We start from the raw sequence: 21351 nt of genomic DNA on the forward strand, positions 1-21351 counted from the left end.
ATAAAAGTGAGTGACAGACGTGTGGACCTATATTAATCCCTGTCTGAGAAACTGATCTACAGAGTTTGAGCCAAGACAAGTCAGCATGCACAGCCTGCTGTATTAACATATAGTGTTGTATCTAAGCACTGTCTCTATTGTTGAAGGTTTGTAAGTTTGATCTCTGGTGATGCCACACCCAGCCGTGTTTCTAGTCCCTGTCAGCATAATTGGCCTGGCTTTGTCTGAATGGGTAGGAAGACTCTCCCAGTCCCCTCATCATTATAATAGCCAATGCAGGTATCTGTACACTGATGCATGTTGAGCTGTCCAATAAGACTGCATTAGGTGACACTTTATGTGTCTTGTAACAGCGAAAGACCTAGCTAGTGTGTGGCCGACGGACACAGAAGGGAGAAAATTGGATATAAATCCAAAAAATGGCTGACAGCATACACAGCTGAGTGTATGATTTGAATGAAGCGAAGAGTCTGACACAGCATCATGAGACACTGTAGATTCATTCAGACAGATGACCAGGGGCTTACTGCACTTTACGCAAACCAGCCAAAACAATTTCATTAAATCAGGCCTTTCAGTGACCCCTGTAGTGTAACAGAGGGTGTGTTGTGTGTAAATGTGTTTCTGTGATCCTAGTAAGTGTGCGTTGTATATGTGCGTAATCCTGTACAAGAGACACAGGCAGGATGAATGGCATGAATGGGATGTCCAGACTGCAGGCTGTAGTTCCCTCATTAGGGATCAGGCTGTGAGTAACACTCACACACTGCTCCACTCTACCACCCACGGAGACAGGGTTCAAATGGGGGGACACAATTATAGTACTGTGAGAAAAACTACCTTTAAAAACAACTTTTGAAGAGAGAACAATTGCTTTTAGTTTATGCACTAAACTAATTGCTAACAAATTCAGTAGTAACAAACTTACAACCCTCAATGCTCCATATTTTTTGCTCAGATTTGTGTGTCCACACAGCTAGAAAAAAGACAGATCTGTATCACTTTAAGCTATCAAATTCAGACTAGTTATGTGAACAAAGTCTAAGTAAATGGACCAAGACAGCTTAAGGAGTTCAGATAATTAGAGATTTCATGTCCACTTCCAAACAAAATTAGTGCAGTTGTTCGAGACATGAATGCAAACCAGACCAAACATAAAATTAATTGTCCTCTCCTCTCAGCAGACCATGAGTCCTTAGCCAATATGGTTTCTGCTCTCAGTCATAAAACACTATGCTGTTATTTGTTCTACGCTCTACGCCAGCCACGCAGGACAGGGACTCCACATCCCAGAATCCCTTAGAGTCTCACCTGACATCCTACTCCCCACCCCACTCCTGGCAGAGATCTCAGTCCCCTGATTATTAAGGACTCACACCTGCATTAGTAATCAAGGGAAAGCCCAGGCTTTCACCAGCCTCGATGCGGAGTATTGTTCCGCCGAACCTTACTGAGCGTTTAGTCTTGTACCATTTTGCTTTAATGTGCTTAGACTTCCGTACTGGTTTGATGACTTTCATTTTTTGCCTTGCCCCTATTTTGGATACCTCTGCCTCTGTCTTTTGGATTTGTACCTTTTTGACTATAGCCTAGACTGTGATTACTATTCTGTTTTGCCCTTTATTCGATTGCTGTACTTTACCGTGTCATTAAAAAACGCGCTTATTTCCTATCTGCGTTCGTCTGCGACTCCCTCATCCTTATGTGTATAAAATAGCTGGTAGGCTGCAGCTCAGAAACTTAACTAAATTGTTCATCTTTTACAGCACTAACAAAAATGTCAGGTTAAAACTGATGCAACAGGTCTGACCATTCATGTTTACATATATTTTTGTGACAGTACATGTTAGTTTCACAGGGGAAAAAATACACCACTCATGCTCAAAGAAGACATAAGGACAGTCATAGTGTTAGTATTATTTGCATGTAACTGACATACATTGTTTTGTAAATGTAAAACTGGGTGTGCTTGAGTGCAATCCTTGTAACAAAAAAAAAAAAGTTCAGAGTCTGCATCTCCCCATGCTCCTCACCTCAGCACCAGAATATATATCAAATCTGTGGGAAACACAGACGATCTAGATGATATATGGCATAGCACTACTATTAATTTAGAGCACCAGCTGAGCATTAGAGGACAATCAGTTTGGAAAAACTACCCTGACTATGACAGCACAGGATGCGGATATGGGCCTCCATGTGCTGCAGTGAAGAGGAAAATAACAATCCAAGAGTAACTGGCACAAGAGAATTTGGCTCTTTAACTCATTGTCTTTTCATTCTTATGTTTTGCCCCACATAGAGGATAAAGATATACTCCTTCAAAATCACAGTTCAAAGTTAAAAAAAAAAAGCAGTAAATTGTATTGTGGCTATATGCACTTGTGTGGGTGACTTTGTCTGCTGTCCCATAGGGACTAAGGCAATCGGATAAATCCTTGGCTGAGTCGTGCAGCTCAGACAGACGGGTGTGTGTGTGTGTGTGTGTGTGTGTGTGTGTGTGTGTGTGTGTGTGTGTAATGGGGGATGGGTGAAACAACCAAAAGGAAACAGCATTCGTATCCCTCCTTCCTGCATTACCATACAATAGATCAACAACGCCAGGGACACCCAAACCTGCATTCTGCAAACACAGCAAGGAGCGCTGCATTGATCAGCCAACTGTTTACATGTTCTCCATTCAAACTAATTAAGACGCACTACAGGAAATATACCTCATGTCTTATACTGAAGTAAAGAAATCCGTCCACCTCCAGGCTGTGCACTAATTTTGTGTGACATGAATTAGCATGCTAGTTATCATCCAAAGCATCACACAAAATGGCCGCGCTGTGCTGGTATGTGTTTTTTTGGCTGGGCATTAAAGGGCTTGTCTGAGCAGAGCAGTGAGGATTAATGAATCGGGCTGGCCAAGCCCAACACACACACACCACCCAGCCTCCTGCTGAGAACACATTCATCTGTCACACAGCCATGGTTAACAGCGCACACAGCTAACAGCTGAGTCTACAGTCCAAAACACATCAGCATTTCTGATTTATCAGCACAGTTTATTAAAAAAATAACATGGAACTACAACATTGTAGTGTTAGCATTGGTCAGTATTCAGTTTATATTGAACGTATTATTCTGCCAATACCTAATGCTTCTCCAAAGGACTCATGTTCTCAACCTTTTCAGATATACACTGCCTGTCAGGCAGACACCTTCCCTTCTTTTAAATCTTTCAGAGCAATGTTTGTTTGTTTGTTAGTAGAATGTTTACTTTGCCTCTTGTTTATTATTCTTGCATACATCCTGCCAAAATATCTTTGTTGTGACATAAAGGTGGCGAAAATGGTTAAACAAACTTCTCAATTTTTATAAGTGAAATGTGTGTGAAGAATGTGAAGTTTAAAGAACCTCAATATAATGTAAAGTTTCTGGAAGAACACTTAAATTGGTGTAGAACCGTTATATTATGTGAAGGTTCTTTTAAACTTTAAAAGGTTCTTCATGCTTTCTTTTTCCAAATGTGGAATTTAGGGACCCAAAACATTGCTCAAAAAACCCTGTGTGGCACATACTTTTTACACAATTGAATAATTTTTACTGTTTAAAAATGTATTTTAATTAACCCTTTAAGGACAAACATCAGCCTGGAGATACATTCATGACACATTTTGTTTGAACTTAAAACTTCATAATCATTTAATATCAACGATCTTAAACATCCAGGACAGATTGATAGAACATCTGCAGAGTCACCTGTTTACCTGTTTATTAGATCAGCGTATACAGATTAAAGTTCATCAGCCATTGTTTCACTTTTTTGTTTTGTTTTGTCATCGCTTGCTAGCCCAACAAAGGATTAAACACACCATCCAGCAGATTCAATCCCTCCCACATGCTGCTCTGAAAATGTGACTGTTAGAGTTAGTGCACTGCTGGTCTAGTGCAACTTCTGGAAGACTTCAAAACGTTTGCCTTTAGATCACTAGATTGAGAGCGAGCACAGCTAATGAGATTTGGCACTACATGAACACTCATACACAGCATGGAATCTCTGCACCTTTGCAGGCAGAACTAGTGCTGTGAGAACAGCTGGATTTGTCGAGCTGTGCTGATCCCTATATCTGTCACCATATTTCACAGGTGTGCACTATTTTGTAGCACCTGTAATCACTCTGTGCTCCCAGTGCAGCATCACTGTCACAGCCGTAATACTTTCCTCTGCCTCAGCTCAACACGCACACACACACACATGCACACACACACACACACACACACACAAACATACGTAGTTATACACAGACAGGAATAACAGAATTAAATCTCTTATTGTCCTGGAGAAATTCATAGAAACTCATGCATCTGACCCATCACAGCTATTTACTATTTATTAGGTCACATTTGGCAGTGACTTCAGACACTGTGTGTCATTTGTGGCTGAAAAGCATCTCAGGCTCAGACATGAAGCTCATGTACGTATGATGTCTCTGACTCTAATTGGATGTTTGCATTGTTGTTAGTATTACTCTTGACAGGAGCCGTTTGAAGCTCCATCCCTGCGTGCACACACACACACACACACACACACACACACACACACACACACACACACAACACATACACACACTGCCAGTCACAGAATCCTGAAAGCTGGATAAGAACTCTATGGGGAACTCAGACTGATTATGCATTTCATGAAGCCATGAAGAGCAGGTTATGATACAGATACTGTCTAGACAGACCATGTCTGTAAAAAATGCAATGAGATACAGGTAGGTTTGAATGTGTGGAACATTGTCTAGGACCCTGTCTCTCTCCTTAGTCTTTGTCTGTGTGTTTTGTTTTTTGTTTTTTCAAAGGTTTGGACTTAAAAAAAAGAAAAAAAGCTATTTAGCTACATGTATAAAATGATGCTAATATGCTAGTCCTGTGCAACTTCACCAATATCCAAGAAGCTAGGAGGAAATGTTTGTCATAGTGACAATGAATGTACAGCATAGTTCTTCAGAGGCCCAGATCTACAGCTTTAGTGCAAAACTGGAGTAAATGTTGTACACTGAGGGACTAAAACATGCACAAGCTGAAAGAACAAAATGTACTCAACCCCTTGAGGAGCTAAATAAATCACTGTGCTCCACAGTGGCCTAGATGCATACGCCACATGACCTTTTACTGCTCTGTAGAACAGAAAACATAAGCTCTGTAAGTCAACACATGCAAAAAGGAAACTACCTGTAACTAAGGTAACTAGTAACTAACCTTCTCGATGAAGGAGCAGTGGGGGTCTGCACTGATGAATAATGCAGTTTGCATGATGCTACTTGTTGGTTACATGCTTCCATTACTTTTAAGCTCCGTTAGCCTTGTAGCTGTAGTGCAAAAACTTTGACAGTGTAGTGCAACCTTTAGACACCAAACATCTTGGCTGATCAGCTATATTTGTGGAGAAAAGGTGAAAACTGTGAAAATGAGCTTTTTCACCAATCTATTCCTTTTATCTTATTAGACCTTTTACACTGTTAATTTAAGACTAAATGTAAAAAGAAAACAAGAAGAAAACATTCAGGTCTCATCCATCCTTAAAAAACAAGCTCCTGCAGGGTTTTTGTCAGATGCTTGTTGCTGCAGTTTGTAGGAAATGAATCACTCAAAATACATTATTCATTCACTGCAAAGTTAAGGAAGTCTTTTTCAAGCCCTAGAGTGATCCTATTTTGGGTCATCCTAATCTTGCTTTTATTACCTGTGCCTGAACTTAATGAAAAAGAACTGTAATTACTCTAAGATTATTCACCACGAAATAGCTCAGCCTCATACTTTATAGAAAGGTCTGAAGCTATGTTCATAAAAAACTTCACCAGTCTATTTTTCTATAATCAGCTACACAGCGTGTGCAGGTAGTTTCCATAGGCTACTTGTGAGTAAATCCATCATCTGAACTGCAATGTAATAAAATACATTTAAATGCTCATGTCCAATAAAACGCATATCAATACAATTTGGTCTTGCAAGTCATTTACTTCTGGCAATAATTGTGGTGATGTAATGTGTATTATCAAAAATATAACTGCACAGTTGCTGGTTTAAATGTTTCACTCTTGTCAACGTTACTTAAAAAGGTACATTATGGAAACTTTGAGAATTTGGGGATTTGGAGATCTCTCTGCTAGAAGAGAGTAATTGCAATGCACAAGGTGTGGAAAAACATTTGTAACCTCGGTTGTGCTTCAGACCCCAGTGAGCGGATGAATCTGATGATTGAGAGTGCATCAAAAGAATATTCAAAGAGAACTCAGTCAAAAATTGGTAAAAGATGTGTCTTCAGAAGGATGTAAGAGAATTAGCTACTATTCATCAAATTTTCATCAGTATGATGTGGATATTACATTTGAAATCTAAAGCTCTCTCTGAGCTGGACCCAATTTTCTCCCCAATTCAGTCATTTCCAATTCCCCCTGCTAGTTAGGACTCCCCCAATCACACAACAGTATCAATGCAAGGAGGGTGAAAGCTAACACAAGCTTCCTCCGAGACCCGTGAAGCCCCTACATCTTTTTGAACTAGCATCATCAGGGTTGGCCCTTCCTTTTGAGACTGTGCATGTGATGTTTATATAGAAAGAGGTATGATGTGGCACAAAAAACACCAGCTATTTTTTTGTCTCAGAAATGCTACTTTTTCAGGTTTAACAAAAAAATACTCTCTTGGACTCCCGGCTACAGATGGCTATAGCATCATAAGGGCTGGACCTTCTTTTTGAGGCTGTGCATATGATGTTAATATAGAAAAACATATGATGTGGCACAAAAAAACACCAGCTAGTTTTTTTGTCTCAGACATGCTACTTTTTCAGGTTTAACAAAAAATGTACATAAAACAGCTTTAAACTAATGTGTGTAATTGAGTAAAACTGCATCTTTATAGGAGTGGTTATTTGGTCAATGTAAACCTGTTGAGTTAATATTCACATCTTTCCCATTTCTTCCTGGCAGCAGTTATTTGCATAATGGGTGTGCATTGCCCCCTCGTTTTACTCACCCTCTTCCCCTTGGCCTACCATCTATTGTGTGTTACTCCCTCCTGTTCTTTGGTTAACTGCATAGCCTTATTATTACTGGCTGGAAGGGCTGGCTGGAAGGTTACCTTCTACATCATTAAATGGTGCTTTTACTTACTTTCAGTTGTTGAATGTAGACATATTAAAATACATAATATCTAAATATATAATGCATACTTTCAGTGGATTTTACCTAATATACTTGTGTTTTCACAATGCAAGTTGTTTCTGTAGCTCTTAATGTTTATAAAGCTAATTTAAAAACTCAAATCAAGGAAATAAATCTGCCCACTTGCTTCAGTAGACATATGAGAAGTCTACTGAGAAGTCCATTACTTGTAAGCTCCATTAGCTTTTTAGCTGTGGTGCAAAAACTATAGCAGCAACCTTTAGACACAAACGTGTCTTGGCTGATCAGCTATATTTGTGGAGACTAACCACAATGTGTTACATTTTTCAAAGCCGTCTAGCTTCACGATCAGAGCCAGAAACGATACTTAGCTCTATAACTTTTAAAAAGACCATTCCTTTCATGAATCTCACTTCAAGAACCCCAAAAAGTCTTTCACTGCTGCTTCCATTGCTCATGCACTGAGGTTTCCCTTTATAGCCACTCAGACTTGCAGCTTTGCACGGTTTGACTGCATGGGGGGGGGGGGGCTTAAGAGTTAGAGACACAGAGTTCAAGCACTATCCTCAAGAACCCTTTCACACGGTCACAACATCATACATGTGTCTCTGATGGCTGGAGCCCTTCTGCTCAGCTAATAAAGCCTCCACCAACAAAGAAACCACCAATAACTCAGTCAGAAATATGTGAACATATTAACAAATTCTGGAAACACTTAGCTTTATTGGTTCATATTCCACACATGGATTCTGTGCACATTTTAAAAAAGTGATATATTACGTTCACTTAATTCAAACATGTACATAATTTCCACACACACACACATACAGCCACATATCCTTCTAGGGTGCGGGAGGTGCTGGAGTCTATCCCAGTGGTCACTAGCCAGAAGGCAGGAAACACCCTGGACAGGTTGCCAGTGAATCACAGGGCTACATTTCCAAATGAATGAAATATATTACATCAATACAACTGTTGCTATGAATTAAAAGAATTAAAAGATAAAGCTATATCAACATAGCACATATGTACTACATTGACACTTTTGCTTTTACATGTTATGTAAACATGTTTCAGTGTAGATACTCACCTTGTTTTTCACCCACATAACTTAAACCTAACATTCCTAAAATATTAACATCGAATCAAACCTCCTCGAGCATCTGCAGATGAGCTAAAGGGGACATTCAAAATAAACTGATCTAAATTCTTACTTGTGATAGAGCTTTTTAGGTTTTTAAGGGTGATTAATTTACCAAAGTCACCTTATTCACATAGCAGAGCTGCCTAGATTTCCAAAATCTGTTACATACATATACCATTATAAGGTGACAGAGCAACACTTTGGGTTTGAACATTCTGTACTATGCCTTTTGCTCCAGTTTCAGGCACTACAGTTGTTTGTAAAACATACATACAACTCCAATCAAATTACATGTTTTGTAGATTTTCTAAGTGAAAATAAGAAGAAGAATTTTCGCGCACCATTACTATATATTTACTGAGTTTATTATGTTAATATACACTGCTCAAAGAAAATAAAGGGAACATTCAAATAACACATCCTAGATCTGAATGAATGAAATATTCTCATTGAATACTTTGTTCTGTACAAAGTTGAATGTGCTGACAACAAAATCACACAAAAATCATCAATGCAAATCAAATTTATTAAGCAATGGAGGCCTGGATTTGGAGTCCCACACAAAACTAAAGTGGAAAAACACACTACAGGCTGATCCAACTTTGATGTAATGTCCTTAAAACAAGTCAAAATGAGGCTCAGTATTGTGTGTGGCCTCCACGTGCCTGTATGACCTCCCTACAACACCTAGGCATGCTCCTGATGAGGTGGCGGATGGTCTCCTGAGGGATCTCCTCCCAGACCTGGACTAAAGCATCCGCCAACTCCTGGACAGTGGTGCAATGTGGCGTTGGTGGATGGAGCGAGACATGATGTCTCAGATGTGCTCAATCGGATTCAGGTCTGGGGAACGGGCGGACCAGTCCATAGCTTCAATGCCTTCATCTTGCAGGAACTGCTGACACACTCCAGCCACATGAGGTCTAGCATTGTCCTGCATTAGGAGGAACCCAGGGCTAACCGCACCAGCATATGGTCTCACAAGGGGTCTGAGGATCTCATCTCGGTACCTAATGGCAGTCAGGCTACCTCTGGCAAGCACATGGAGGGCTGTGCGGCCCTCCAAAGAAATGCCACCCCACACCATTACTGACCCACTGCCAAACCGGTCATGCTGAAGGATGTTGCAGGCAGCAGATCGCTCTCCACCGCGTCTCCAGACTCTGTCACGTCTGTCACATGATCAGTGTGAACCTGTGAAGAGCACAGGGCGCCAGTGGCGAATTTGCCAATCTTGGTGTTCTCTGGCAAATGCCAAGCGTCCTGCACAGTGTTGGGCTGTGAGCACAACCCCCATCTGTGGACGTCAGGCCCTCATACCATCCTCATGGAGTCGGTTTCTAACCGTTTGTGCAGACACATGCACATTTGTGGCCTGCTGGAGGTCATTTTGCAGGGCTCTGGCAGTGCTCCTCCTGTTCCTCCTTGCACAAAGGCGGAGGTAGCGGTCCTGCAGCTGGGTTGTTGCCCTCCTACGGCCTCCTCCACGTCTCCTGGTGTACTGGCCTGTCTTCTGGTAGTGCCTCCAGGCTCTGGACACTACGCTGACAGACACAACAAACCTTCTTGCCACAGCTCGCATTGATGTGCCATCCTGGATGAGCTGCACTACCTGAGCCACTTGTGTGGGTTGTAGAGTCCGTCTCATGCTACCACGAGTGTGAAAGCACCACCAACATTCAAAAGTGACCAAAACATCAGCCAGAAAGCATAGGTACTGAGAAGTGGTCTGTGGTCCCCACCTGCAGAACCACTCCTTTATTGAGTGTGTCTTGCTAATTACCAATAATTTCCAGCATGTGAAATTGATTGTCAATCAGTGTTGCTTCCTAAGTGGACAGTTTGATTTCATTGAAGTTTGATTTACTTGGAGTTATATTGTGTTTTTTAAGTGTTCCCTTTATTTTTTTGAGCAGTGTATATATATATATATACTTAAAGGGTCTTTCTGTTTTGTTTAGTTCTCCCAGTAAGTTAAAGTCATCAAACAGATGACTATGCATTAAAGTGTGCAGATTTGCGTTCTCTGTATATGATTTGAACCTGTTTTTGCTTTAAAAATAAATAAAATCTGTAATTTTTGCTTTAAAAATAAATAAAACCTGTAATTTGACCAGGGGCACCCTAACTTCTGCATACAACTGTGAGTACAAAAATTGCACACAAGCCTAAGCAAGCAGTTTACAGAAAATGTGCATGGTAAAATGCCAAATTTGCTTCTTTTCCTCACATATATGCTATTGAAGGAAGATTGTGTTAATCACTGGAGACACGATGGATGGAGATAAGGAAGTGATAAGTTAAGATGGAAGTGCGGCTGATTTACTAAAGTTTATGCGTGTATTTTCTCCACCTTTTAAAGAAATGGTTCATCAAGAGTGAAATGTATTCATTTTTGCACATACCCCAGATGTACTTGATCAGCCAAGACATGTTTGGTAACCAATTAACACTGGTGCTATGGGGCTAAAGTTGTGAACAAACACGTCACCCAAATCTATTCTGTAAATATGTGGCCAAAGCTTTTCTCAACTACATTCAGGTCTTCAATAAGGTATCAGCCATTTTACCATTGACACTTCTGTGCAGCCTTAAAGAAACTCTGGATTTGGCTTGAGCAGTTTGAGACAGGCTTTTTATGTGGCTTTTTACTGGCTTCTGGTTTTTGTTAGCAACATTATCCTCATAGCTCCAGGGCTAAACAGAAGCTACATTTGAATACCAAGCATATCTTGCTGATCAACTACAACTGGGGTAAGCTGAAAACTGTGTAAATTAGATTTTTTACTCAACCATTCCTTTATAACCAGGTTTACATTAGTGTACCTCCTTTAACAATGGCAGCACAATTAAATGGAGTCTAAATGGAGCCTTGAAATGAGTCTTCATCACTGAACTTTCATTTTCTCTTTAGTTAGTAGGCAGTCCTTTGCATCATCTCTATGACAATTCAGACATGCTGTGAGTATATATTTTCACTAGAACTGCATTAGATACAAGGCTTTGTTCCAACAACAGCGATATATACCCTTTTCATGCCTGTTGTCCATAAGACAGGAAGGCTTTTTAGAATATGCATGATGCTTTATGCCTCTATTGCCACAGCAGTGGTTAATTAACAAACACTAGATTAGACTGAAGCTCACTGTAGCCATCACTTAGCTACCATGCATTTTAAAAATTAATATTAATCCAAAGTGTAGCTTTTACTTTTAGGTCAAATAGCGTCATAGTGACCAAGACTCAGGGACTTAGTTCAAATAAATAATAATGTGGATAACATAAAAGACAGAGGATAAGAAAACCAAAGGTGAGAAGAACATAGGTCAAGCATTGACTATGGTGCATCCGATAAGCCTCCATACCTCGAGGCCAGAATTATGGCACTGATTAGATATCCGCATATCAGAAAATGGAAGACCTCTTTTCAAGACAAGAAAATCCTAATGCTATATTACTGGTGAAGCCTCAGCTCAGCAAAGAAAATAAAAATCAATATAAGGCAGGGAACAAAATTTTTTACAAGCCTTCATAAATCTATCTCCTCTCTTAAAAAAAGGCCCTTTCACACATCCAGCATGGGACATTTATCTGTTCTGAGATTTGACATTTAACCAGTTTAAGCCTGAATTCTTAAAATAACAAAGGTCAAATTCCAAAGTTTGAACTTTGAACAAACAGCAATGTGGTCAATGTTATTCTGCCTCACTGTCATTCAAATGTCTAGTCTTCTGTTGATTAAAGGAATACTCAATTTTTTCAGTCTGAATCTGTAGTATACAATCACTACAGACAATACTTTCAGCAAACCTACTATCTAAACCCTTGTGCTGTGTTCGTGTTTTTGTTACTCAGTGGTCTGGTGGGCCCACTGCACTATTGTTTTTTAACAGTTATTGTTATCCTTTAGTAGCAATAGCCAGTCAGTAGCCTGTCCATGTTGTCCACTCTCTCTCAGACACACACACACACATGCACACACACACACACACACACACACACACACACACACACACACACACACGCACATACACGCTAACAGCAGACCATGTAGGAGGAGAACCGAGTGAAGGGACACAGCACCTCCACACTTTTATTTCCTGTGGGTTCACTCCAACACCACGTGTAATATAAATGTGTAGGGGGTGAACAGTGTGAAGTCACTAAAAATTATTTTAGATGCTCTTTGCAGAAAATGAGCAAAGGCCAGGGAATCTGAGGTTACATGAATCATAATTTTTCCTTTTTGCAAACACTGAAAATGGATCCGAACACCACACAAGGGTTAAAACATATATATTGGAAGCCAACATGGAGATTCTTCAGGATGAAATTATTGCCTGTGGTAATCAACACTGCACTATAGTTGTGATGCAGAAAGATAAAACTGGAGCATTTCTTTAAAGTAACTGGAAAGCTTAACACATTTTCTTTGAGTACTGTGACATATTTGAGTGAATCTGAGTGAATCTCGGTATAGAGGAGGCTCTCTAAGATAGCTGAATGTTTTGCTTGATGATTTGTGAAGGTGGACATAGACAAGGTGAAATGCTATAATTAGTCAGTGTAATTTTTCCCACCCATTGAACCATAGTGACATAAACAAAAACCAGAAAATCTTTTAGAGACAGACAAATTTTGATGAATCACTGCATTTTGATGAAAGACTGAAAACAAGAACTGTGTCTTTCAAATGGTACATGACATGATGAATCACACTTAATATGACCAGGGACAGAACTAACAAGGTGGAACAATTTTAACCTGGTCATAGTTCCTCCTCATACTGCATTGTGGTAAAAGGCCTATAGAGGCTCCATTCCTCCCACAAGCATGGCTCTTACAAACGTAATAGTGATAAACCATTCTTAACAAATTGAAAAGGTCAAACTGGCCTGAAATCATTCTATAAGAAGTTGGAAGAAAAAATTAAAAGTGATGGGCAGAGATCCATGTTTCAGCAGGGATGCAGATTTTGGTGCAGATTTTGCTCTTGTGCTGAAAACACTGCAATTAAGAATCAGTCTTATTAATGAAGTCTACATGCAGAGAACCATTAAAACTTCACTTTCAATAATCACAGTAACAAAAGGACTCCAACAGAGTTTAATCTAATCCTTTGGAGATCAATTTGATTTGTCTTTTTCTGAGCTGATTCTGTGCAGCTATCAACCTTTCCCTGCAGATCCACCATGCTGGTGTACAGTTAGAGACTGTTGATGCACAATTTGTCTTAGCCATCTAGCCATGCTCTAGTCCAGGGGTGTACAACTCCAGTCCTGGAGGGTTGTTGTCCAGCACAATTTGGTGATTTACCTACTCATACACACCCGATTACACTAATCTGTTAACTGCCAGGTTTAGGGCGTGTGTTTAAATAAGGTAACCACCAAACTGTGCTGGACAATGGCTCTCCAGGACCAGAGCTGTGCACCCCTGCTCTAGCCCTTTATCAATGGTCAGTTTCTGACCACACAGCTGCTTTGGGCTGGACATTTTTGAGCGAATCCCACACAACCTAGCAGTGACACTGATGTCTAAAATCCTCAGCAATGCCACAAAACAAATTGTGCAGTACCAGAACAGGCTGCAATTGCATACCTACATCATGGGGTTCATCAAGTGGCCTCAAAGTACATGGTTCCATGTAAATGTAATAAAATTGTACAGAGTGATTGTGAAATGAGTTGTATTTGTTCACCATGGTGATGATAGGAACCAGATGTCTAAAGAGTATTTAAGAGTTTAATATCCATAGAATACTCAGCATAGCCTACAAAGACATACGTTACCCACTCACAGCTTGAGCAAACCTGTTCTATGAGTGACTGACACTAATGTAATGCTTTTTTCAAATGGATATGTCAACATAACAACAATGGCTTAGTAATGCCTTTGTGCACGTATGAATTCACTCAGTTGGAGTGCATAGATCAATCAGGCCAGCATCCATGCGGTTAGTGAGAGCGAGTGATTGATGGCCACTGGAGAAGGAAGGCGAGCTGTATGGCATATTTAATTTTGGTGCTTGCCCAGACCCATCCTGAGTGCATAATCAATCCTGCAGCCATATTAAACCAGCCTGCAGTAGATGCTGGAGCTGTGTGTAATTTGTTTGCAGACTAGGTTTTCAATAAGATCTCATCAAGCACTATGACATTAGGACAGTGCTGTGGGCAGGGCTGTCATCACTGATGGAGATTAAATCATGTGTTTGTGGTCCACATATGGAATATCAAAGCTGCAATCAGAAACAGGTCACAACTGCCCCAGGAGTACAGTTAATACACAGAGAGCATGCAAAATACATGTGTCTTTGTGATTGCATTTCTTTGAATGACTGTATTTCAGTGCCATAAGCCAGAACATGCTTGTCCTAAAAATCAAAAACACACACAGAACACACACATGGCTTGTCTTGTGTATCGGACAGTATATCTGTCTCTCTGTCTGTCTGTCTGTCTATCTATTGATCTATACCAGTTTCACCTAATCTGTCTCTTTTCCTTTAATTTCCTCCTCTCTTTTTCTCCTCTCCTCAAGTCCCTCTTCCTCTTCTTGTTCTTACTGTCTCATTTCCCTTCTCTCCACTCCCTTACACACACAAACACACACTGTGTATTCTGTGTGTGTGTTTCAATGTGGTACATCTGTAGCTTCCTCCTCTCTTCCACTCATTCTCTCTTGCTCACTGAAGAAATTCACACTACTGACTCTCTCTGCATCACACACACCACACACTCAACCAAGCATGAACCCATGAATTACACACACACCTAAAGCGAGTGACACGGAGGACAAGACAAATAGACAGAACGAGAGACACAGATAGATAGATAGATAGATAGATAGATAGATAGATAGATAGATAGATAGATAGATAGATAGATAGATAGATAGATAGATAGATAGAGAAAAAAAAAAGAGAGAGAGAGAGAGAGAGAGAGAGAGAGAGACACAGAGACAGAGAGAAACAGTAATACAACCAAATCCCTTGCAGCCCATTCCCTTGGGCAAACGTTATCTCCAGTAAGCTGCCTTGGCCAGTTCACTCCACACAGCATCCACATTCATTCCCCAGTTCCTCTTTGTAGTCTTATGTAGACATTTTAGTGCATATAATTCTCTTGCACAAGCATAGTAAAGGCAGTTGACTTCTGCAGGAAAAATTGGCTGCTATATATCATCTGGCCAATAAAATTTTGGCAATATAAGGATTCCATAGAGTTTAATTCTGCCAATAAATCTGGATGCCACAGCAGCATCACTAGTGTGCAAATATAAACAATATAAATATAAATAACAAACTGAACCAGTACTATGTGAACTGAAATTCAAATTAGACAATGGTTAAACTGGTTGATTTAATAGAGTCTGTGACTTCATGTACTGAGAGGCTGAGGTTGATGTGGTGTGCTGAGGTGAGGCACAGAAGAACAGAAGTTTGATTCCCTGTCCAGACAGGAAGACCACTGTTACATCAATAAATGCATGACTCCCAACATTACATTGACCTGTATGAAGCACAAGAGTCTCTGAAGTAACTTGTGTATCCTTGTCCAGACCATCTGGGCTCTCTGTGGCCTCTACCAACCTCTGATCCAGACTGATGACCTAAGCTGATTGTTTTGCAACATAAGCTTGTGTTTTGCAACAGAAAAAGACACAATGGTCCCTAAACATTATTCTCTACACTGGACAATCAACAGCATTATACAACACCATTATAGGGTAAAGAATTTAAGATTCAACAGTCAGTCTAGTTGTACACTAATGTTACACAAGTTTACTACATAGTATAAGGGAGTATCATTATATTGCACTATATAGTGAATAGTTAACAGTTTTTGATACAGCCTGAAATAGAGCACTATACAGAGAATAGGGCATAGTTGGGACATGGTCCAAAATTGCCTGCTATACAGTGGATAATCCAAAGCAGTGCACTTTATTATATGAGAATATAATGACAATACGGCAATGAGAATATATGCAAATAGGGCACAGTTCTAAATACAGCCCTATTACATAATCCAAAATAGTGCACTTTAATCAGAAATTAGAGCACAGTTTTGTATATTTGGATAGTTCGGAGATGGAATTGATGACTTGCCAATTAAAAGAGAAACTCACCTTAGGATCCAAAAACACTATCTACATCTTTCTCTCTCTCTCTCTCTCTCTCTCTCTCTCTCTCTCTATCTCTCTCTCTCTCTCACTCACTCAGAAGTAGGTCATGTCTAACAGGCGAGCGGGGAAGTTCCTTAAAGAAGAGTGGGGAGGGGGTGGCTTTCAGACCCTCTATTTCCATTCTGATGTCACACATCTCTGTCACAGCACCTGTCATAATTCCCAAAACTCTCTCTCTCACGTACACGTACAAACACACACACACACACACACACACAAACCCCGCCCTCCACTTCGACACTTGAGATCTATTGTCGTACACTGTGTCCTTTATTCCCGTTGATTTTTGCATACATTTTAACATAAATGCTGTAAATTGATTTGAGCTAACATCTATATACACATCTAAAGACAATGCATCTGTTGAATGTCTTTATTGATCAAATAAATAAACACTTATTAAATTACTCAATCAACTCTAACAATCCTGCAGAAATTTGTCAATTTAAATTTGGATTTGAATTCGTGCATAAACACACCCAGCCATCAACCTCTCCCACATAATCAATGCTACTCAACACACAGTTGCACACACCCCTACAGACAAACTCACACACTGGAGCTTACAAATGACATAAACAGCAGCAATGTCATACAAAACAACCCACAGCATGAAGAGCCAAAGCTCAAAGCTCTGATCTAATCAGGCTGAGCATGGCTTTATAATGACCGCAGCACTGCTGAAAACCAGCACAGACATGAAGAAAGGGGGAAAAAGACACAGGGAGAGGGAGAGAGAGAGAGAGAGAGAGAGAGAGGGAGAGGGAGCGAGAGAGAGAGAGAGAGAGAGATGGAAAGAGGGGAGATAAAATAGAGGGATAGAGGGAGCGGTGACAGCTCCACTTCTCTCCTCTCCTCTATATTCCCCTGTGACACATCAAGACAAGCGTGAAAGCACAGCACAAATTAGGCTAACAAAGGCAAGTCCCATTCACTGTCCACTCCTCCATCCACTCCATCTCTTTATCCTTCTCTTTATCTATTTCTCGAGCACTCTGCCTTTCTAACCAACACCAGAAACTACACACGTACAAAACCCTGCAATGTCTCCACACACACACACACACACACACACACACCTCTACAGACAAATGGAGCTGCAGCACAAATTTTCACAATCAATTATCAGCATATTTCTGTTACTATTGCTCATAATGGTTTGCATTATTTCTAAATGCAGAAATGGTCACAGTCAGGCTCAGAACTATATACATATACACATTATATATATATATATATATATATATATATATATATATATATATATATATATATATATACACAGCTGGATAAAAATGAAGAAAAATATGCTTGACACCTGCTTATTATTTATTTATTTCTCAGAAAGGTGCTCGTGCTCCGGCTGAGACGCTACGCTATGAGTCGAAGTAAATGAAGATGCTCTTCACACCGATGAAAGGAGCAGTAAAAAAGCACCGTACCTTTCTGTGTCTGTCCTTCTTCCATGTTCTCCTCCATTGCGACTCGAGCTTGTCTTAGTGCACTTGGCGCAATTTAACAAAGGCTTCTACACGATTCCTTTGAGCCTCCGCTCTCCCGCGCGCGACTGTGAGCGAGTGTACGTGCGCGTGTGCGAAAGAGCGCGCGCTGTGTTGTTCGTTCGTTCCTCTACGCACGCGTGAGTGCCTGTGTGTGTGTTCTACGTGGTGACCCAGTGAAGTCTTCTCAGCTTTACTTCACCACGCGCTCACACTCCTTCACCCGTCTACTGCTCTATCCCTCTCTCTCTGCGCCCAAAACTCGTTCAAGCGTGAAGCTCTCTCTCTCTCTCTCTCTCTCTCTCTCGTCAAACGCTTCGGAGCATTGGGCGTGTGCCTGGGACACATACAAAAAATACGGAGCCCCCCCTCCCCTCCCACTGTGGCTTCACAACAGTAGACATTAATAATTGCTCACTTCACAGAGTAAGTGTTGAGAGAGAGAGAGAGAGAGAGAGAGAGAGAGAGAGTGAGAAAGACTACATAGAAAGATGTATCGCCATTAGAAAGAAAGACGTAGAAATGTAGAGAAAGAAATATAGAGGTGTAACACAATAATCGCTGTAGACTACTCTTACTCTTCACTCTTAGACTACAACCCTCAAAGAAATAAAAATACATTATATTGACAAAAGTACTCACTCACCCATACAAATCCCTGAATCCAGGTGTTCCAATCACTTCCATGGCCACAGGTGGATAAATATAAAACCAAGCACCTGGGCATGCAGGCTGCTTCTACAAACATGTGTGAAAGAATGGGTCGCTCTCAGGAGCTCAATGAATACCAGCGTGGTACCGTGATAGGATGCCAGCTGTGCAACAAATCCAGTCATGAAATTTCCTCACTACTAAATATTCCAGTCAATTGTATTATAACAAAGTGGAAACAATTGGGAATGACAGCAATTCAACTAGGCCATGTAAAATGACAGAGCGGGCTCAGCAGATGCTGAGGCGCATAGTGTGCAGAGGTCTGTAACTTTCTGCAGAGTCAATGACTACAGACTTCCAAACTTCATGTGGCCTTCAGATTAGCTCAAGAACAGCATAGGGAGCTTCATGGAATGGGTTTCCATGACCGAGCAGCTGCTTCCAAGCCTTACATCACCAAGCACAATGCAAAGCATTGAATGCAGTGGTGCAAAGTGCCGCCACTGGACTCTATAGCAGTGGAGACGTTCTCTGGAGTGACGAATCACGCTTCTCCGTCTGGCAATCCGATGGACAAGTCTGGGTTTGGTGGTACCTGTCTGACTGCATTGTGCCAAGTATAAAGTTTGGTGGAGGTGGTATTATGGTGTGGTCTAATAAATTTACATATGGATTCAAACCATGCCAGCAACATGCCCCAGCAAAACATTCAGGCCTGTACTGTTCTCTTGGTGTACACAACACATACACTTGCCCACTTGTGGAGAATATGGCAAAGGACTGATTCTATCTTTTTTTTTTTTTACTTCTCTGTACACCAGTACTTTGGTTTTCACACCACTGGATAATGAATCCTCTTTCAAAATCACTCAGATGTTTCATTACTGCACTCTTGATCCAAAACTGAGGTCAGCTGGGCCTGATCAACATATGTATACCTATATATATTCACTGTATCATGCAGTGTAGTGTTTTTTCAATCATTTGTTAAGGTTTTTGCTGATTTGTCAGTGTGTTGGAGAGGAGTGTGTGGCAGTCAGGAACAGATGGAGGGGTGTAACCTAGAAATCAACCAACACACACACATGCGCACACACACACACACACACACACACACACACACACACACACACAGCTCTGTCTTTCTCTCTTCTTCCTCTCTCCACCCCTACCTTTCGTACTGTCTCCATTTCATTCCTTGCTCACTCTCTCTCTAACCCTCTGTAATTCTCCCCTCTCTTTGCTCCATTGCTCTCTTGTCTATCCCTCTCTCGCTGCTGTGTCTCTATTTTCCCTCCGGCTCTCTCTCTTTCTTACCGCTCTCCTTTTCACCCTTTTTCTCTTTCTCTCTTTTCTGTTTCTTTCTCTTTCTTCTCTTTCTCTTTTCTCCTCTCCCTCTCTCTTCTCCCCCCCCTCCCTTTCCCCCTTGTCCTTCCCTCTCTCCCTTGCTCTTTCTGTACCCTGCCCTCTCTATATGCCCTTTTTCCCTGCCTCTCTTGCCTTCGCTCTCTCTCACACACACTCTCTCTCTCTCTCGCTCTCTCTGTATTTGATTGAGTACAGAGAAGCCCCTCTGCCTGCCCTGTAACTACAGTTACACCAGTCACTGTTGCTCACCTTCTGATAAATAGATTTCATTTATTCTGGAATGAAATTAAGCTCACTGACCTACAGGCCCATATCATCTGTGCACTAAAGGCGCAGCATGCAAGGCAGTGGGAGGTTTTCGTTACTGTACTGCAAATCACTGCTGTCAAACAAAAGTCTCCTGACTCAAAACCAGCTGCCTCCCTGAGAGGACAAACATCCAGACATCTCACTCTTTGGGCCCAATCATGTGTTTAGAGCTATTACAGTTATTTGATTAACTGATAACAATTCAGCAGCAGCAACAATGATATCATCATCATCATCATCATCATCATCAACAACAACAACAACAACAACAACAACACATTATTATTTATTATTAGTTGTCTGAGCAAGGACAGAGACCAGATTGAAAAAAAACACTTTTATAATCCTTAAACAAGCTGGAAATCATACATATTACTTAGAAAACAACAAATAATAAATAAATAAGTTTATCACTGAGCTGTCTTAGTTTAAGTCTGCATTGTCTCTTTTGGATTCAAATGGTGAGATTAAAAAATTAAACTCTTATTAACATTAATATCAACTGAAGAAGAACATTAGTAATCTGTTTTTCTCTTGCTGCAGATTACATTATAGACACATGCTAATATTTGACAAAATATATTAGATGACAACTAATCATGGTAAACAACAGTAGGAACTTCGGCCTGTAATTTCCTCATGACAGGAAGGGGAAAAACACAATTTTTCAAACTCCGAAGTAGGAGAGCATTAAAATTCAGTGCCTGCCATATTATGTAGATTGCAGTGTCTTTGAAACGTAACTGGTGTGTTGAAATTAGTGTTACTTTTGTCAGAGAGACGGAGCTAGTCTTAACTGCCAACAGCATCAGTGACATCGTCACACTGTCTGTAACCTGGGAGCTGAGTGATGGTTACCACGGCGCCACAGTCGCCATGCTGAGGGGCTGAACGCCTAGCAACAAGAGAAAGCTCAGAGATGGCGGGAGAGTGCTTGGCTAAGCATGAGATGAAATGGTGGGTCAACGTTGAAGAGCCATTAACAGCACAGAGTTTATAATGGGCTCTA

At 40.7% G+C, this 21351-nt stretch overlaps 1 protein-coding gene across 3 annotated transcripts in view; it reads right to left on the bottom strand.

Annotated features, from left to right (window-relative positions):
* The window catches only part of gpm6ab (glycoprotein M6Ab), a 105925-nt gene that overhangs the window by 43695 nt on the left and 40879 nt on the right, over positions 1 to 21351 (bottom strand). The window contains exon 1 of one of the 3 annotated variants that reach the window (XM_037538617.1): positions 17955 to 18301. The exons of 1 other annotated variant lie outside the window; for it this stretch is intronic. In XM_037538617.1, coding sequence (XP_037394514.1) covers positions 17955 to 17991 — 37 coding nt within the window. In that variant the 5' untranslated portion in view covers positions 17992 to 18301. Of the gene's footprint in view, positions 1 to 17954; positions 18307 to 21351 lie in introns of those variants that run through there. One more of the 3 variants, XM_037538619.1, reaches the window with a different exon arrangement.

The sequence above is a fragment of the Pygocentrus nattereri genome, chromosome 5, assembly GCF_015220715.1.
Source record: "Pygocentrus nattereri isolate fPygNat1 chromosome 5, fPygNat1.pri, whole genome shotgun sequence".
NCBI lineage: Eukaryota > Metazoa > Chordata > Actinopteri > Characiformes > Serrasalmidae > Pygocentrus > Pygocentrus nattereri.